At 36.2% G+C, this 20,227-nt stretch overlaps 2 protein-coding genes across 2 annotated transcripts; one reads left to right on the top strand and one right to left on the bottom strand.

Annotated features, from left to right (window-relative positions):
* Positions 1-592: 592 nt before the first annotated feature.
* On the bottom strand, positions 593-6,485 carry LOC142549969 (uncharacterized). Its single transcript, XM_075659215.1, has 5 exons — positions 5,210-6,485; positions 4,565-4,876; positions 2,880-4,332; positions 2,068-2,777; positions 593-1,769 (listed from the first exon to the last, which is right to left on the bottom strand). Exons 1-5 carry the CDS (start codon positions 6,483-6,485, stop codon positions 865-867), a joined length of 4,656 nt encoding a protein of 1,551 aa, XP_075515330.1. The 3' UTR covers positions 593-864.
* A 6,885-nt stretch (positions 6,486-13,370) lies between these two features.
* On the top strand, positions 13,371-19,885 carry LOC142549010 (imidazole glycerol phosphate synthase hisHF, chloroplastic). The gene is made up of 19 exons (XM_075657728.1): positions 13,371-13,616; positions 13,794-13,876; positions 14,037-14,131; positions 14,470-14,573; positions 14,872-15,041; positions 15,150-15,264; positions 15,387-15,442; positions 15,527-15,565; positions 16,063-16,161; positions 16,747-16,809; positions 16,992-17,054; positions 17,248-17,330; positions 17,398-17,506; positions 17,579-17,632; positions 17,787-17,874; positions 18,157-18,194; positions 18,678-18,783; positions 19,150-19,316; positions 19,632-19,885. Exons 1-19 carry the CDS (start codon positions 13,451-13,453, stop codon positions 19,689-19,691), a joined length of 1,758 nt encoding a protein of 585 aa, XP_075513843.1. The 5' UTR covers positions 13,371-13,450; the 3' UTR covers positions 19,692-19,885.
* The last annotated feature ends 342 nt before the right edge of the window (positions 19,886-20,227 follow it).

Genomic DNA, 20,227 nt, shown 5'->3' with positions numbered 1-20,227 from the left:
CTTCTACCGCACACAAAATTCCCAACACTGATAATCGCCAATGGAGAAGAGGCTTAGCCACGCTTACCGGAAAAAGAAGATGACGATGATGAAAGCACGGCGAAGGGTGGTGTTCCGGCGGTGAAAGATGCGGCGTGAGTGATTGTGGCGGTGGGTGTTGCTTAATGGAGTGTTAGAGTAGGTGATGGAGGTGTGTTTCGGGCGGCGGGAGAGGTGGTGAGGACGGCGGTGGTGCGGCGGCGTGAGTGATTGTGGCGGTGGTGCGAGAGAAGGAAACGATTTGAGGTTTTAGGGATTTGGAAGAGGGGCTGCGCGATTTTATTTCTGTGATGCCGCGAAAGTGAAGAACACGGACCCCAGGTAGGGGTCCGGGATGAGATCCGTGCAGACTCGGGAAATTGGCACTTCGAAGAATAAGTAAACACGAGGTCCGGGGGCGGGTCTGTGGAGGCTCGGTATAAGAAAACCAATTTTACACTTTTTTTTTTTTTGAAAAATATACGAACCAACCCAAATGTGATGCCATGCATGTACAATTATATAGATCTAAACACGAAATTTGAGGCTCAATCAAGCACACAAGATGCAAGAATTGTACAGACACTTCCCTGGTCAATTCGTGGTTTTGAAGCCGATCGCCCTGATAGATTCTCCCACACTTGAGAAATTCCACCGCTAGTAGATAAATTACCTGCACCACCATTCACTGAGATTAACTCACGAGCAATTCTAGAAAAACAAAAAGAAAGTAAACTAGAACGAATAAAATAAACTAAAGCATGAAAGAAAAATAAAAATAAACACTGGGTTGCCTCCCAGTAAGCGCTAAATTTAGAGTCGATAGCCTGACTGTACTCCCTTGATTTAGTTTGGATCTTGTAGATCCACTGTGGTCGGCTCATCGGGTATGGCACCACCATGATAAACCTTCAGCCTATGCCCATTTACTTTGAAAGCTCCGGTTGTTGCACTCGTGATCTCCACTGTTCCGTAGGGAAAAACTTGTGTGATAGTGTATGGTCCTGACCACCGTGAACGCAACTTACCTGGCATCAGTTTCAGACGAGAATTATATAGTAGGACCAGTTGTCCTACCACAAATTCTCGATGGACGATGTTTTGATCATGCCAGCGTTTGGTTTTCTCTTTGTAAAGCTTGGCATTCTCGTAGGCCTCCAACCTGAACTCGTCCAATTCATTTAGCTGCAGCACTCTCTCGTCACCTGTGGCTTTAGCATCAAAATTCAGAAATTTAGTAGCCCAATAAGCCTTATGTTCAAGTTCTACAGGTAGGTGACACGATTTTCCATATAACAATTTGAAAGGGGACATGCCAATGGGGGTTTTAAAAGCGGTGCGGTATGCCCATAGTGCATCGTCGAGTTTCCTAGACCATTCTTTCCTCGAAGCACCGACAGTCTTCTCAAGAATGCGTTTTAGTTCTCGGTTCGAAACCTCGGCTTGACCACTAGTTTGGGGGTGATAAGGTGTTGCCACCTTATGTCGGACTCCATACTTATCCAACAGACTGTCAAACTGACGATTACAAAAATGAGTACCCCCATCGTTGATAATGGCTCTAGGTGTGCTAAAACGTGAGAAAATGTTTTTCATAAGAAATTGAACGACAACCCTAGAATCATTAGTTTTGCATGCACTTGCTTCCACCCACTTAGACACGTAGTCTACAGCCACCAAAATATACTTGTTCCCAAAAGAAACCGGGAACGGACCCATGAAATCGATACCCCACACATCAAATAATTCACATACAAGAATGTTATTGAGAGGTAATTCATGTCTCCTAGAAATATTACCTGTTCGCTGACAATCTGGACATTTTGTGACATGTTCATGCGCATCCTTAAACAAAGTAGGCCAATAAAAACAAGACTGGAGGACTTTGGACGCAGTTCTAGTTGCCCCAAAATGGCCTCCAACCGGACCGGCATGACAATGAAACAAAATTTCACTTACCTCTTCTTGGGGAAGGCATCTACGAATTATACCGTCTGCACATATTCTAAACAAATAAAGGTCCTCCCACAAATAGTATTTTAAATCTGAGAAAAACTTTTTCTTTTGCTGATATGTAAAATGGGGGGGGAATGAACTTACTTGATAGATAATTAACAAAGTCAGCATACCACGGTAGATTGGTGATCTCAAAGAGTTGTTCATCCGGGAAATCGTCGCGAATAAAATCATTACCTTGAACGTGATTCTCCAGACGTGAAAGATGGTCAGCAACTTGATTTTCTGTGCCCTTCCTATCGATTATCGTCAAGTCAAATTCCTCCAGAAGAAGAATCCAACGAATTAGCCTTGGTTTTGCATCTTTTTTAGACATTAAGTATTTCAAGGCTGAATGGTCTGTGTGCACTACAACTCTGCTCCCTATTAAATACGATCTAAACTTATCCAGAGCAAAAACAACAGCAAGAAGCTCCTTCTCTGTGGTGGCATAGTTTAGTTGGGCGGCTGACAATGTCATACTAGCATAGTAGATGACATGAATGCACTTGTCTCTCTTTTGTCCCAACACTGCCCCTAACGCCGTGTCGCTTGCATCACACATCACCTCAAATGGCGACCCCCAGTCAGGTGCTATCATCACAGGTGCTGTGATTAATTTCTCTTTCAGAACCTGAAATGCCTGCACACACTCAGCAGAGAAATCAAAAGGCACATCTTTTATCAGTAAATTAGTCATGGGCTTGGCAATGCTAGAAAAATCTTTTATAAATCGTCTGTAGAATCCCGCATGCCCAAGGAAACTACGCACTCCTCTAATGTTGGTTGGGGCTGGAAGTTTCTCAATTACTTCAATCTTTGCCTTATCGACCTCAATCCCATTTTCAGAAATTTTATGCCCCAACACTATTCCCTCTCTCACCATAAAATGACATTTTTCCCAATTTAAGACCAAATTCGACTCTTCACATCTCTCCAAAACCTTAGACAGGTTAATTAAACAAGTATCAAACGAGGAGCCAAATACAGAAAAGTCATCCATGAATATCTCAATGAAATCCTCAATCATATCATGAAAAATTGCCATCATGCATCGTTGGAAGGTTGCTGGTGCATTACATAGACCGAATGGCATCCGTTTATATGCAAATGTCCCATAAGGACAAGTAAAAGTGGTTTTCTCCTGATCTTCAGGGTCGATGGGAATTTGCATATAACCCGAATAACCATCCAGAAAATAATAAAAAGAATGGCCTGCTAACCTTTCCAACATTTGATAGGGAAAATGATCTTTACGGGTGGCATCGTTAAGTTTTCTATAATCGATGCAAACACGCCACCCTGTAACAGTTCTCGTGGGAATTAATTCATTATTATCATTTTTCACAACAGTGATCCCACCTTTCTTTGGAACGACTTGGACTGGACTGACCCACCTACTGTCAGAAATCGGATAAATAATATCTGCGTCCAGTAGCTTAATCACCTCTTTCTTTACCACCTCTTGCATGGCTGGGTTTAGACGCCTTTGGGGTTGAGTAGACGTCTTGTGATCGGCCTCCATCAGAATCTTATGCATACACATAGAAGAGCTGATCCCCTTAATGTCTGCAATGCTCCAACCTATGGCTTTGATGTTATCCCTCAAGACTCGCAGCAACTTCTCTTCCTCCATACCTGTCAAAGTAGATGAAACAATTACTGGCAATTTATCATTATCAAGCAAAAACAGGTATTTTAAGTGCGAAGGAAGAGGTTTCATCTCTAGGACCGGGGATTCTTCGATGGATGACTTTAACGGTCTTGGGACATGCCCAAGCTCCCCAATCCTAGAATTTACCGTCTTTGAAATTGGTCTGTCTGCTTCCAAATAGGAGATACATTCATGAAGCTCTTGATTTCCCAATTCTTGCGGAGATGAATGAGTTAAGCAGACCTCCAAAGGATCGTCACCTATCAATTCCTGTAAAACACACTCAACAAACTCGTCCGTAGCATCAATTCTAAAACAAGCAGATGTATCATTAGGATATTTGATGGACTGAAAAACATTAAACACCACACTCTCATCATTCAGTCTCAGCACCAACTCACCCTTTTGTACATCTATCAGGGCTTTCCCAGTGGCTAAAAACGGTCTTCCTAAAATAAGGGGAATCTCACGATCTTCTTCCATATCCAACACAACAAAATCGACCGGAAAAATGAACTTGTCAACCTTAACTAACACGTCCTCTACAACTCCCCTAGGATATTTAATCGATCTATCAGCTAACTGTAGGGAAATTGTAGTTGGCTTCACTTCACCTATTTTCAGTTTCTCAAAGCATGAATATGGCATCAAGTTAATGCTTGCACCTAAGTCACGGTCTTCCTAAAATAAGGGGAATCTCACGATCTTCTTCCATATCCAACACAACAAAATCGACCGGAAAAATGAACTTGTCAACCTTAACTAACACGTCCTCTACAACTCCCCTAGGATATTTAATCGATCTATCAGCTAACTGTAGGGAAATTGTAGTTGGCTTCACTTCACCTATTTTCAGTTTCTCAAAGCATGAATATGGCATCAAGTTAATGCTTGCACCTAAGTCACACAAAGCTTTACTGAAATTTGAAGTTCCAACAGTGCAAGGGATAGAAAAACTACCTGGATCCTTAAGCTTCGGAGGGAGTTTATTTTGTAAAATCGCATAACACTTCTCCGAAAGCTTAACTGTCTCAAAGTCAACCAATTTCCTCTTGTTTGATAAAATCTCTTTAAGAAATTTGGCATATGAGGGCATTTGAGCTAAAGCTTCTGCAAATGGGATATTTATATGCAACTTTTTGAAAATCTCAAGAAATTTTGAAAATTGAGTATCCAATTGCAGTTGCTTTGCTCTTTGGGGAAATGGGAGTGATTTAATATCAATATTCGAGTTCGAGTTTAGAGACTTACCTTTCTCCCTTGCGGCATTGGACCCTTGCTTTGCTGGTTCCCTTTCCTTCACATCACTTTCAACATCGACCACCTCCTGCTTTATGGGAGACGTCACCGTGACAGCATTGACACCTTTTGGATTCTTTTCCGTGTCACTAGGTAGTGTACCCGGAGCTCGTGTAGCCATTTGTGTCGCTAACTGCCCTAGTTGCGTCTCCACTCTTTGCATCATGGCATCATGGTTTTTCCATCTCATCTCATTTCCAGCGATGTATTTGGCAAGCATGTCCTCAAGATTCGACTTGCTATCCTGTGGCTTGAAACCGGGTGGCATCGAAGGTCCAGCACCTTGCGGCGGTTTAGGTGGTTGTTGAGGAGGTCTTTGCTGTGTAGGATGTTGTGGCGGATTAAACTGTAGTGGCTCAACAGAAGTTTCAGGTTGCCTCCATCCAAAATTCGGATGATTCCTCCAGCCGTGGTTATATGAAAAACTGTATGGATTGTATTGTGGACGACCTTGGTTTCCCACATAATTCACCGAGTCCCCTCCAAAGCACTGTATCCCCTCACAAGACATATCTGGCATGAATGGCATGTCACTAGATGAACCACCAACCATTTCAGCACTTCCTTGAATCTGATTCATTGGTTTGACTGGTATTGATTTATTTGCCTGTAACTGTGCCATCTGATGCGTCAATCCATCAAGTTTCGCTGTAATTGCTGTCAGAGCATCCATCTCTAGAAATCCTACCTTCTTTTCCCTGCAGTTGTCTTGCCAACCCACATTGCTCTCTGCCATATTAGATATGATTTCGAGCGCTGCGGTTAACGTTTTCCTGTACAAGCTTCCGTTTGCTGCCGCATCGAGCATAGATCTCACCGAAGGGTCTACTCCATAATAGAATGTCTCAACCTGTTGGCCTATTGAAAAGCCATGTCTCGGGCACATCCTTAAAATTTTCTTGAACCTCGCCCATGCTGAATTCAGTGATTCCCCATCTCTCTGTCTAAATGATGTAATTTCATTTCTTAACTGTGTAATCTTAGTTGGGGGAAAATACCTGTGCATAAAGAACTCGACCAATCCTTCCCATGTCGTGATAGAACCAGCTGGAAGGTCTCGAAGCCACTCCATAGCCTCTCCTTGTAGGGAGAATGGAAATAATCTGAGTCGAATGGCATCAGTACTCACCCCATTGCACTTGATTGTGTCACAGATTGACAGAAAGTTCTCCAGATGTGCATTAGGGTCTTCAGAAGGTGATCCTCCAAATTTGACTTGAAGTTGGATCATCTGGATGATGCCCGGTTTAAGCTCAAATGTATTAGCCTGTATTGTGGGACGCACAATACTAGACCCATAACCTCCGAATGCGGGTCGCTGAAGTTCCATCAGCGTACGATTATCCTCTTCTCCGGCCATTTCCTCAACCTCTGGTTTACGGTCTAATTCAGATTCTGCTTCAGATTCAAACTCCAGGGTCAAGTCGTTGTTCCTTCGAGCTCTGCGGATACTGCGGAGAGTGCTTTCAATCTCAAGATCAAGTGGTACTAGATTCCTGACGTCTTGATCACGGCTCATATAACACGAGCTAACCCCAGAGATCAAAAATTAAAGTGCAAGATTTAAGCTCCAAAAGAGTATGAAAAGCTAAAACAAAGTTAATCTAATTAAAATGCTAAAGAAAGAATGAAATATTTAAAACTAAGAATAAAAGCCTAGTCTCAAATGAATAATTTATCCTAATATCAAATAAATAGTCTCCGGCAACAGCGCCAAAAACTTGACCGCTAAATTCGGTTGGGATTAATTCTATAGCAAGCGTACTAGGTCAAGTTATAGTAAATGGACGAACAGTCCAAGTATCGATCCCACAGAGACTATTATTTAATTACTAAGATTCGATTATTTTATTTAATCTAGGCAAACAAGAACGAGCGATTGATTATTATTTCAACTAAGTGAATTTTTAAATGAATTTATTCTAATTTAATAACTAAATCAATTACCAGAGAAGCTTGGAACGTGGGGTTTTTTTTTCAAATTTAAATAGAATGACCGGGAGCACACAACGGTAACAAACTCTGATCAAATTCAAGCACGAGAATTATTCGACTAGCAATTATTCGTAGTCACGATGTAATCCTCTAATTTAATTATAAATCTATTTCTAGAATTTATAATCCTATTTTCATTTAACAGTCCAATTATTTCTAATTGAATTTAATTAAACAAAAACGCATGCATCAACGATAGAATTACAGCTGTCACCTAAAATCGCACACTGAAACCGAATACTATTTCTAGTCGGTTTAACTGTGTGTTGATTAATATTTTTGAAGCTAATTCCAATCTATTCCCTTTCGAGTCAAGATCGAACAACAAACATGCAATTAATTGGCCAAATCAAAAGCACGAAAATTACGCAAACATTAATCAATAACATGAAATAACTGATGAATTGAATGATCCAACGAATAAACCAAATCAGTCGTTTGTCCCTATCGTGGTCCCGATCAAAAGAAAAACTACTCCATAAATTCAAAACTAAAATCAAATTTATTGTTTGAATTCATGTCTAAAAATAAGAAAATAAAAGAGAAGAGAAATCTCAATGATGGTGCGCGGATCTTGCGTGTAAATTGCACTGTCTTTTTCTCTCATTTCTCCCAAGTCTTTGTCGTCTTTCCAGAGTCCCAAAGTCGCCCTTTTTTTTTCTCCTCTAAAAGTCGGCTCTCTTCAATTCTGAAAAAAAACCCCGTTTTGTCTCGTTTTTTTTCCTTTTATTCCTTTCTAGATCACGAGCAAATCTTCGCCAAAATCTCGATCTGATATTGCGCACACGGACCCCGTGCCTGCATCCGGAGAGGGGTCCGTCTGGAGGTCCGTGCAGACACTGTAAGTTGGGTTCTTGGCAATTGAATGGCACGGACCTGTCTCCGGGGTCCGTGTATAGGCCTTTGTTTCCCAAAGCCTTTATTTTCTCCCCTATTTTTCCGGGTATTTCTGATGTGGCGTTGCGAGGTTTGACTTTTCTTTCATTTCTTTGGTTTTCACCCTCTTTTGGTCAAACCTGCAAACAGCCATAATGAGACGAAATAAGTGCAAAACTTGGAATAAAAATGCCAGATATGCACGAATACGACAAAATAAAATCCCTAAAATGCTATATAATTCGTGCTTATCATAACTCTTGCACTTGGGCCATAATTGATTTGGAATCAATCATCTTGAAATCCAAGAATCGTCCGACAATGAATTTCTTCAAGCCGGCATCCTCATATCTATACTTTTTGTCAAGTGACTCCCACAATTCTTTTTGCCGTTTTCATTTGACAATACACGTTGTATAGTGCATTGTCTAGTCCATTCAAGATATAGTTTTTACATAGGAAGTCGCTATGATTCCATGCATCAACGGCTGCCCTCTTTTGAGTATCTTGTTCTCCTTCATCAACAGTAGGTGGATCTTCTTTGAGGAATTTCGCCAAAGCTAAGGTGGTCAAGTAGAAGAGCATCTTTTTGCCACCGCTTGAAATCAATACCATGGAACTTTTCAGGTTTTTCTCCATGATGGACAGTTGGAGTCGTCGTTGTACTTGTTGAGGCCATTTTAGTTCCAATATCGTTTTAAGATTGATGGTATGGTGTTCTTTTGTCTTGGGAAATCAAGTGATATAAATGGGTGAACCAAATGGCTAGGAAAAAATAGTCGAGGCAAGAGTTTGACTCTTTTTCCTTAAAACGATATTGCCCCGCCCCGATGCTTACGGTTGTTGGCAATTCGTTTCCCAAGATACAACGACTACGGCTTTAAAATAGTAGCACTACAAGTTTCAAAGCCACACGAACTTGAGATGTTTAGAACGCTATCAATATGGTATGCAAACTTTCTAATTTCGTATTCTAAGCGTTAAAACTTAAAAATCCAATTCCAAGAGTTTAAATCTTGCAAAACTTGGATTTAAGCGCAAATGCTTAAAAAACTCAAAACTAGAAGACAACTCTCAAATTTAATTCCAAAGTTCGAATTTAAGCGTATAAGCTTAGAAAATTCAAACTCAAGATTTTATATCTTGAAAATTTGAATTTTAAGCGATAATGCTTAAAAATTCGCATATAGAACTAAACTTAAAGAGAAATGAGAAGAAGAAGAAGAAATGAACAATGAATGCAAATGAGAGGGGTTCTATTTATAGTAAATGAAAAATCTTCATGAAATGATGCATCACTTCATCACATCACTTCATAATTGAATCAAAACCATCTTGTCCATTCGGCCAAAACCAAAGAGGCGCATCTTTCATTCACGAAGTCACACGGCCAATTGACCGTGTGATTTCAATAATTTTTTTTAATTATATATATATATATATATAATATAATATTACAATATAATAATATATTATAATATTACAATATATATTATATAAATATATATATATAATCCTTTCGATTCAATTTTTTCACTCGATAAAATTTGAATTAATTTCTCATTCACCCTAATTGGTAATTGAGAAATAATTTCGTTTGCTACGTAGCTCGTTCAAATTATTTTATCGATTTTAAATGAGTACAAAACTCATTTTTCTAACACAATGGTTTGCATTACTTACGCTTCAAGATCAAGCGGGAAGAGAGCTCGTTGGCCAAAATATACAGCCGGGATGATGAGGTGCTCACCGATCAGGGATCTTTGTTTAGGAAAGGTGGATACAGGGCTGGAAGAAAGGTGTATCTTGATATGCAGAATGTGAGGCTGAATCTTGTGAGGTTTAGGCAGACACTTGTTGAAGCATTTAGTCTTGTTATTACTTATTACCGATAATTCGTTTGATCGTTTGGATGAATTTATATGGATAGATTTCAAATTCACCTCTTTCTAATTCATTCAGATGTAATGTTAATTATAATAGATTTGAAATATTCACAAGATAGTGTTGTCAGTCATTTCAAATGAAGATGAAATTTCTTCTCGAATGAAATTCATCTTTGAAATCCGTTCTCATATCAAAAAATCTCATTCGAACGCAAACTCAGAAAAAAAACATTTTTAATCCTTATAATATACTACTAAAACATTTTTATTTTTAGTTTGTAAACATTTCAACCTCGCACTTTTTGTCTCTACACTTTAATTAAACTATTTTAGGTAATTAGTGCTAATCGCAAAACTAACCGGTAAAGACTAATTTTGTGATTCTTATTAAACTTTAGGGACAAAAGAGTTTACAAAATATTAGAAACTAAAAATATTATAGCTATTATAAGAGCAATAAATTAGTCAGTATTTACGTACGATGTAACTTTATCTTTTTATCATATATTCATTATTATATAAGCGCTATAAAATTGTATTAATTTTTATATAAATTTTTCAGACAAGAAAAATCGTGTAAGAAGATGGAAAATCGTTAAATATTATACTTAGAAACTTATTTTAACAATTTTTTAACATTTAAAAATTGTAGATAATGGATTTAATTTTATTAAAAATTAATTTGTAGATACTAATTTTGTTAATTGAGTTATTAATTTTGTGTCAATTTTTACACATAAATTTACATTTTGTTAAATATTAAGAAAATAGTATTAAATTTTCCAAATTCGATTAAATTAAAAAAACTCATTAGGTTTATTTTTTTAAAATCAAGTAATCATATTTATCTTTGAAGTTAAAAATTATTTTTGATAATTTGGATTTTTACGATAAATTTGGAAGAAATGGATTTTTTATATATAAAATAATCCATAAGGATTGGAAGCTCGAAGATACAATTTTTTTGTTGTAATTTTGGTTATCTTTATTTACTATTCATTATATATATTCACGATGAATATATATTTAAAATATTAAATAAAATTTCTCATTGTAAATAGAATGTTACCTACATTATCTGAATATATATTTAAAATATTAAATAAAATTTCTCATTGTAAATAGAATGTTACCTACATTATCGGATCGGACTGAACGAGACCAAATTTAAGTAGTTTTGGATCATAAAGGTATTAGAACCAAACCAATACGATAGCATACCGATATTAAACTAGTTCTAGTGTTAGTTTGAAAATGTCTCAAGTTTTTGTGATAACAAAATATATCGAATTGTTTTATGATCCAGCTACTATTTACGAGTATTACAAGTTCCTAGATGAAAAATATAAAGTCAAGTCACACAAGGCTTAGTTTCAGCTCAAGCTGCGTTCAAAACTCCAACCGAACCACATTAGATATTCTTGCCGCAAATTGATCTTTAGTTGATATTGCTCGTGCATTCAAGTCTATCTGACCGCTATCAACGAGGAAACTTTCCCAACTAGAAAAATCACAATTTCTGACAACGAAATGTGGGTTTATTTCATCCTACCTATGTGGGCATTGCCCCCATGATAGGATGGATGACCAAGATTTGCCCATGCATATATATGACCCACTTTTTTTTGAAATTGTATGTGTGACAAGATCTTTCCCGTTGAAATGAAGTGAGGGTAGTGCCTACATAAGTAAGATCTCATTAACCCGAAATGTAGAGTGTCTCTTTTCGAGTAGTTTTGAAGTCCTAGAACTACTCGATATAAAATGGTTTTTTTTTTTTAAAAATAATTTATATTCATATTTCATTTTTCAAATTTTAATTTGGAATTGACTTCTAAGCACGTGGGAGAGAGATTAATTGAGTTTATTATGTCCTCTTTTCACGTTTTTTTTTTTTAAATAATCCCTTTTCACGTGTTTTTTAATTTATTATTATTGTTTTGCTTTGTGTTTCAATATGGCTAGGTTTTGTTTCGGAGAATCGATTGAACCCCCATCAGAATATATAAACTTTGTGTTTCAATAATGATATCAACAATAAAAGATTCGGTCCTTAAATTCCATGTCTTCCTTGAAAACAATATCTTTTTGGGCCAAGACATGAGTGACACGATTTTCATAATCGGATCGAACCATATTATATGTACATATCCACGAAATTGTTGTATGTGTGACCTACTCTAATTTGTGACCGGATAAAAGTCGTTGGTTGAAAAATATTATGATGAAATATGTGCAATACGGTTACCCTAAAATTATTACATTTTTAAAATATGTGAATTTTGTGCTATTAGTGATTTTATAAAGTATAATAACTTAGGAAGATAAATCATGCATTTGGAGAATTAGGTTTTGTGGTATGAACCATAATAGAATCAACTTATAAGATAAAATAAAAAACCATATATATATATATATATATATATATATATATATATATTTTCAATTTCTAACCACCTCTCTTCAGGAAGTATAGCAAGAGGGAAATACGGTGCAATTAGTGTTTTGGCAAGCTTGTTTAACTATTACTATTGCCAGTACAAAAATTATGATAAGTGTCTTCAAACGAGATATCCGACTTGATAAAATATGTGAACGTTTGACTAATTATCAGAACTTCGATTCTAATACCAATACTTTTTCGAGCTAGCTTATCACACAGAACTTGTCCAACGTGGTTTACCTGACTAACGTAGTTTGCAGGTTATTGAGTTATACCAAGAGTTTACCTAACGTAAATTGAAAAAAATAACGGCAGTGAGTTCTGATGTCATAAAAAAAAATCATGATAATTGTAAATATTTTAATTTTTTTTTGGCTGTTGTAACGTATACATATAAGTCCAAAGTTATGGTCTATAGGTTTAACAACTATGCATATCGTCTTAATAATCAATTCAAAACCTGATTTTAAAATTCTTATATAATAAGCATAATTTTGAAGTGTACTAACTATAGGTAAACGTGACTGATTCAGACTCATTTTCCAAGTATCAACAAGGAGTGAATCAAATGGCTTTATGAATAGTATTGCTAGATAACTTCAATGAATCTATTCTATCATGAAATAATTAAAAGAGTACAAATATTTATATATATATGTGTACTCCAACAATTATTATAGCATTCGAAATAGATACACTGTGTCTTTTGCATAAAATGATGCTTAATACATTAACATGTCGATTTTATGGATCTTTATTCCTAGACGAATTAATTATGTCCATATTTATTATAAAAATTATATTTTTACATAAAGTGTAATATTTTTTAATGGATAACTCAAATTAGAGTCTCGTCTCACAAAGTTGACCGATGAGATCGTCTCACATGGTTTTTTATGTAATACTTATGCTTAAATATATATATCAAGAATGTATTGCACCTTATATGCATATTATAAGATAAAATTGTTCTTTTATATAGGTTTTTTTTTTTATTAAAAAACAATCTATTTACCTTCCCCATTATTTTTTATATAATCTTTGGAAACCAAGAAAAATATTACTTATCAAACCATAAATAAATTGACTTTGTTCAAATAAATAGTCGATTTGAGAAATTTTCATTTAAAAATAATTAAATTCAATTATATTTTGTTTATCACTTTTGGGCTACTTAAAAGGATTTTGGCCCAAAATATATTCATTACATCGTTGGACACCAAACGGAGTATTTGTAGAACTACAAAAGCTCGGACGAGGGTGGCGCAATTTGCGGCACCTCAAATGGCGGCGGCGGGTTCTTATGCTTCACAGGTACCTACAGCAAAATCCTCTCGCCCGTACTCCTCTGGCCGTCTTTCGCAACAGTTCATTCGCTTTCACTGGCTCAAATACAAACCTTCAAGAGCTTTCTCAGTTCGCGCTTCTGCTTATTCTGCCGATGATTCTGGTACTCCTAAAAATACCTATATAGAATGTGAGCGATGCGTAAGCAATGATAGGATAGCGTGGAAAGTATTAGTTGTGTATTTGTAGATTCATGAGTAGTTTTCCTGAATTTTTCTGATTAAGCTGTGTTCTTTTTGTAGTTTTCAATTTGCTGTGTATTTTTTTTTTTTGGTGATAGTGGTGACATTGCTTGATTACGGAGCTGGAAATGTACGGAGTGTCAGAAACGCTATTCGTTTTCTTGGATTCGATATCAAAGATGTAATTTTTCGCTCAACCTTTCAATTCTTGTTTTTCCTTCACAAGTTAGTCGTGTATTCCCGCATGAAGGGAAACCGAAATTGAAATGGATAGAATCGAGTTTATTATTTATTTTTTAAAAGGTTGTTTTCTCATTTGTTGAAGTTTAACTGTGATGTAGGTACAAACGCCAGATGATATTCTGAATGCGAAACGTCTTATATTTCCTGGTGTAGGGGCCTTTGCACCTGCCATGGATGTGCTGAACAAGAAGGGGTGAGCCTACTTATGCTGCATTCTTTATTTTATGTTATGCATTTTGATTGTGATCTGATTTTGAAGTGAAAAATTCAATTTGAATAGTTTGAGGAGCTGAAAATTTTATCCAACAGATTGAGAATGATTGCATGTTGAATAAGGAAAGCAATTGTGTTATTGTTTATCTCATATATTTTTCCATTTCTCTCACATTATGAGGTAGTTCTCATTTATTGTTGGCTTTTCCGATTGAGAACATGTTTGATTGATTTAGCAGTTAAGTGGAAGGAATCTTTACACTGTAGTAATCTGTTAAGTGACTGAAAATGTCATGCAACTTTATGTCATATCTGTAGAATGGCTGAAGCACTTTGTGCTTACATTGAGCAAGATCGCCCATTTCTTGGTATTTGTCTTGGACTGCAGCTACTTTTTGAATCAAGCGAGGAAAATGGGCCAGGTAAATGATTGATGCAAAAATTAGTTTACATACATTTCTGGCTCAATTTGTAGAGTAATGTTTCCTTATGATTATATTTATGAGACGGTTATTCAAAAAGTAGATTTGTATAATTTTCCAGCTTTAGTTCTTCAATGCTCTAAAACTTTAAGATTCCGTTTTGCCTTTTCAATTTGATTTTTTTCATTTGGTTTGCCTTTTCAATTTAATTATTTTCTCATTTACTAAAATGCCAGTCATTCTCAGTATTAATGTTGGTTTTGTCTTTTAAATTTGATTTTACATGCCATTTTTTCAGTGAAAGGCCTTGGTTTGATTCCTGGGGTGGTAGGTCGTTTTGACTCATCAAATGGTTTCAGAGTACCTCATATTGGGTGGGATGCTATTCAAATAACTAAAGAATCACAAATTTTGGATGACATTGGGAGCCACCATGTTTATTTTGTTCATTCTTACCGTGCACTTCCAGTAAATTCTCATTTTTTTCTCAATACATATCCAATGACACTATTTGTTCCAATTTCTCATTTCTTTCTATCACATCTCAAGTAGTCAATTTCTCCTTATTTTCTACAGTCAGATGATAACCGTGAATGGGTATCTTCTACATGCAACTATGACGACAATTTTATAGCCTCAGTAAGAAGAGGAAATGCCCATGCGGTTCAATTTCACCCAGAGAAGAGTGGAGGTAAGAACATTTCTCAGATCCCTGTTGACGGAATAGAGGGAATTGAACTGCTCTTTATGTATTTTATAGTGTCCTGTTCAGGAATTTATTCATCTGGTTAATCACATTAATGAGCTTTGCAGATGTTGGCCTTTCTGTTCTGAGAAGGTTTTTGTATCCCAGTCCAGAGATAACAAAGGTAACACCTGCTCCAGTATTATGCTTTGTTTCTGTGGTTATTTGACACGGTACCTAACCAATAACAATTTTCATGCGAAGACAGAAGCCAGTCCCAGGGACAGCATCTAAGCTCGCTAAGAGGGTGAGTAATGCCGATTGCATGATTTCGAAAAGCTTGGTTTGATAGTTTGGTTTTCACCACTTGAATTCAGATTTATGGGATTAGAAAATCCTGAATGTCTGAGATTTGAAAGGGCGCCAAAACTAGTATCGTACGTATAAATGTGTGGAAGTTAAAAAATTTGAAAACTATCCCTGCAATTAAATTGTGAACAATATCGAGAATGAAATTTGTGTTCCAAAATCAAAGTATAAATCCTTTTTCTATAATGTCCTAACCAAACCAAATTGTAATAACCTGCCAAAGCAAGAATTTTTCACAGAGATGCATCCAGCCACAGAACAATACTTTTGTGTCGTAATTATTTCACTGCACCGCTGCTTAATGAATTTCCACTGTGTGCAATCCTGCCCAGTTAGAGTTACTGGAGCTGATTGTGCGAGCTGTAGGAAAGCAAGTTTCTGTTTTGGTTACCAAAACAGAGAAACATTTATTTGTTTGATTTACACTTGGTTCAGGTAATAGCTTGTCTTGATGTGAGGACCAATGACAAAGGTGATCTTGTCGTAACTAAAGGCGACCAATATGATGTAAGGGAGCACACCAAGGAAAATGAGGTACAGAGAATGTGCGAGTGATTATACTGCAGTTATTCTCATATTTATACTTTATTTATGTCATAGAATTATGCTTTGTTGGTTACCTTTTGATGTGGAAAACCTTTGATTAGTGAGTGAGCAAGGAAATTCTTTCCATAAACAAGTGCAAGCCCTTTTGTATTCTCGTTTTTTTTTTGGGTGAATTTTGCGTAAACAAGCCTTTAAAAATGAACAAGCAAATTCTTCAGTGTATGACTGTTATAAAAATTCCGTCTTAAAAGCACTTAGTTATTTTGCATGTATTTCAAGTGTTATGATCAAGTATTTTCTAGAAGTCATAATCTCTAAGCTGGTTGTTGCCAATGAGCATTCTTTGATAATCTTTAATCTAGATTTTACATTATGTTAAAATATCTTTTATAATTTAGATCCTCAGTCCTTCATATTATTCTGATGTGAGAAGTGCATGTGTTCAAGTTGATTGATATTTCAACTTCTTTCCTGTTCAAATGATGAAATTCAGTGTCTTCCTTTAGGGTAAAGCAATATAGAATTGATGTTAGTGCAAGATCTGTTTAACATTTTTTCTTGCTCTTTTTAAAGGTGAGAAACCTTGGCAAGCCAGTGGATCTTGCTGGACAGTATTACAAAGATGGGGCGGATGAGGTAATGTCATACCCTTTGGCAACAAACAACAGTACTGACATTGCAGTTTGATAAACATGCATAAAAAAAACAATGTTTCCCATGGAGCATGTATATACAGAACTGGTAAACCAGAAGGAAATGTTAAAAAGAAAATTCAGACAGACGAAGATGACTCGATATTGTCTTTCATGCTATTTCAGATTAGCTTTCTGAATATTACTGGTTTTCGCGACTTCCCCCTAGGCGATTTGCCAATGTTGCAGGTTTGTTTTTTCAATTGTTGCATTTCAATCTGAATAACAGGAACATTTTAGTTTGCAGGCTTTTTAGCCTTGTGTACTCTGTTCTTTTCCTTGTTAGCGATTCAGGAGCTTTTTATTTTAAGCATGAAATAACAGTCTGTCAGCAGGAGATTTGACAACATTGGTATCAACTTAGTTCTGTTTTTCCGCATAGGTATTGAGGCATGCATCGGAGAATGTTTTTGTGCCATTAACAGTTGGAGGTGGTATTCGAGATTTTACTGATTCCAATGGCAGGTAATTATCTTTTTAACATTAGGTCTTTGACTCTGCGAAGAGAACTTATGCAATGCATATTCCTCAGGTACTACTCGAGTTTGGAAGTTGCTTCAGAATATTTCCGATCTGGTGCAGATAAGATATCTATTGGTAGTGATGCAGTTTATGCTGCTGAAGAGTACCTAAAAACCAATGTACTCTCCTTTCTCATCTTGCCTTTTTGTGATAATTTGATTTTATGTGAAGTTTATGCCATTTTCCTCTAGGTAAAAACAGGAAAAAGCAGCCTAGAGCAAATCTCCAGAGTTTATGGAAATCAAGTGAGTTTCGCACCAAACAAATTTTATTGATTTTCCTGTTCATAATATCAATTCAAGTATGCGATTAAATATGTCGTCTATTTTCAACTTTCCCTTTCCATATTCGCTTCCAAATGTGTTTTTACTTTGTTCTTTTCTTCTTTTTGTGTTTTAGGCTGTGGTTGTAAGCATTGATCCACGTAGAGCGTACTTGAAAGATCCTAAGGATGTGGAATTCAAGTCCATTAGAGTAACAAACCCAGGTAAACGGTAGATGTGATTCATGTGCTTATTAGTAGTTGCTTTGGGTTTGTTTATTTAAAATATCAAATTATTTTCTATGCAGTCTCCTCCTGTACGTAACTGGAAATTTGTACATCTGTCCATTGGCAGTTGATTAGATTATGATCATTTAGATACATAACCAAGACTTTTATATTTTCTTTGGTCTGATCAGCTTACCTCCTAGAATCGTATTAAACAGGAAAAATAAAATTGCTAATGACTAGAAACTGCCAGTAACAAACATTTTTTGCTCATGTCAGGTCCAAATGGAGAGGAATATGCGTGGTATCAATGCACAGTAAGTATATTGTTTTCCATCTGTCAAAATTCATTTATCAATCAGTTTCTTGTCATTTTTGCCTAAACAAAAGTACTCGTCGCAATTTACCGAGGTAACATATGCAAAGGTTCATATATCACTGAATTTTGTAGCGGTTAAAATTCAATTAACATAAGTAGGTGGTATTGTAATTATTATAGATAGAATTCCTTATTTTCATCATTTCACGTGATACCTCCTCGAGCATTCTGAATCTAATGGAAGAGATTTCACAACTTTTGACTGTTATGATAAGAAACGCTAATCGTGGGTCTGCGTGAGGTTTTAAAGCTTTCATCTACTCTTAGCTGCTCTCAAGATTTAGACCTTGATTGTGCAAAGTGGTGGCCTTCGCCTTCATTATTATTTATTTCCTTCTCTTTTTATTTTGAGATTACCCTGTGGAATAGATTACCTTACATCCCCCTAAGCAATTGAAAACATTTTAATTACTTTTTTTAGGTGAACGGTGGGCGAGAGGGTCGACCAATTGGAGCATACGAGCTTGCAAAAGCTGTTGAAGAACTGGGAGCAGGAGAAATACTCCTGAACTGTATTGACTGCGATGGTATGCATAATTCAAACCAGTGATCGAGCATGTCTTAGTTTCTTCCATGGAACTTTGATGTGCTTTTTTTAAAGCTTAGAATTAGTTTTGTTTAATTATGTTTTGCCATTCTTCACTTCGTCAGCACTGAATTTTCCTTTTACTAACTGATTATGGAGAGGCTGGTAGCTTGAAGGACAAAAAAACAGCCCCCACTTCTCCAAAATCTGTTCTTTGATATTCTTCATTAGGTTGTCACATTTGCGAATGTTGTGTTGATATACGGAGTAGTTCTTCTTCGTAGAATTGTCGAAGGGACTTGCTATTATTTGTGCTTTGTTGTTTTATGGGAGCTAATCAAACTGTTGTTTTATTATATCTATTCAGGTCAAGGGAAAGGATTTGATATAGATTTAATAAAACTTATCTCAGACGCTGTTAGTATCCCTGTAATAGCAAGTAGTGGTGCTGGTGCGCCTGAACACTTCTCTGAAGTTTTCTCCAGAACAAATGCATCAGCTGCCCTAGCTGCTGGTATTTTCCATCGAAAGGAGGTAACACAGTGATTCAGTATCGATTTAAAGTAGGAGTTTTATTGATGAATTCCCTCTAAAAGACATGCCTCATCCTCTTTGATAGTTTGATTTCTTATTCATGATATTGGATGAACTTCTTAGTTATTTTTGTTAGGCAATCCTTGAGACATCATTGTTGGTCCGTCTATCGGTCTATGCACAGTATAATTTATGAAGGCAAAATCAACCAGTTTCGTAGGATTGTTAAATTTTAAAAAAAAAACAAATTGGAAGTCAATGAGCTTTATACTCGCATCAACTTTTGACTCCATTACCTCGTTTTACAAATTTCAGGTTCCTGTTCCTTCAGTGAAAGTTCACTTGCTAAATTCTGGAATTGAAGTTCGAGTATGACAATCTTGGCTTAATGACCGAAGGTATTTTGTAATTTCAACTGACAGAAAACTTTGATTTAATTTGTTTATGAGGTACTCTTGTGATTTATATCTTTTCTCTGTATTCGTCTTCTCAGAAAAATTCTGCCTGGTCTTACGCATGTGTTTTTCTGTTATAAAAATAAGCTCAACGAATATCTTTTGGAATGTTTACTTTGGTGTATATTTGCAAGTGTGTTGCTATCTTGCTGCCCTTGATTTTTAAAAGTTTTGATTAACATATTAAATAAAGAAGATAAAATTTAATATATATGTCACTTGTGTTTCTATCCTAATTACCATTGGATCTCCTTTGACAACTGAAATTGAAATTTTGCCAAAGGGTCGTTTCGACATAGACCAAATTGATAATCCTTTCTTACATGAAAGTCGAATAATGTTAAGTTGGTTGAATGATTATTCACTATGGTCGGCTGATGACTCAATGAAACGCGGTCCTGGTATAACTTCATCAGAATAACTTGCTAGCGAACTCCTGTGAATTTGGAATTCTTG

Source organism: Primulina tabacum, chromosome 6 (assembly GCF_025594145.1).
Source record: "Primulina tabacum isolate GXHZ01 chromosome 6, ASM2559414v2, whole genome shotgun sequence".
In the NCBI taxonomy this organism is placed as follows: Eukaryota; Viridiplantae; Streptophyta; class Magnoliopsida; order Lamiales; family Gesneriaceae; genus Primulina; species Primulina tabacum.
Note: the sequence above shows the minus strand (reverse complement) of the source record. Positions and strands in the feature narration are given on the sequence as shown.

Bases quoted from the DNA above. Each gene is read 5' to 3' on its own strand.
- LOC142549010 (XM_075657728.1), top strand. From the start codon at position 13,451: ATGGCGGCGGCGGGTTCTTATGCTTCACAGGTACCTACAGCAAAATCC. The intron at 17,875-18,156 runs GTAAACGGTAGA...TGCTCATGTCAG, and splicing joins CATTAGAGTAACAAACCCAG to GTCCAAATGGAGAGGAATAT. The intron at 19,317-19,631 runs GTAACACAGTGA...TACAAATTTCAG, and splicing joins GTATTTTCCATCGAAAGGAG to GTTCCTGTTCCTTCAGTGAA.
- LOC142549969 (XM_075659215.1), bottom strand. From the start codon at position 6,485: ATGAGCCGTGATCAAGACGTCAGGAATCTAGTACCACTTGATCTTGAG. The intron at 2,778-2,879 runs GTTGGGGCATAA...AGGAGTGCGTAG, and splicing joins ATGGTGAGAGAGGGAATAGT to TTTCCTTGGGCATGCGGGAT. The intron at 1,770-2,067 runs TCAGATTTAAAA...ACATTCTTGTAT, and splicing joins AGCAAAAGAAAAAGTTTTTC to GTGAATTATTTGATGTGTGG.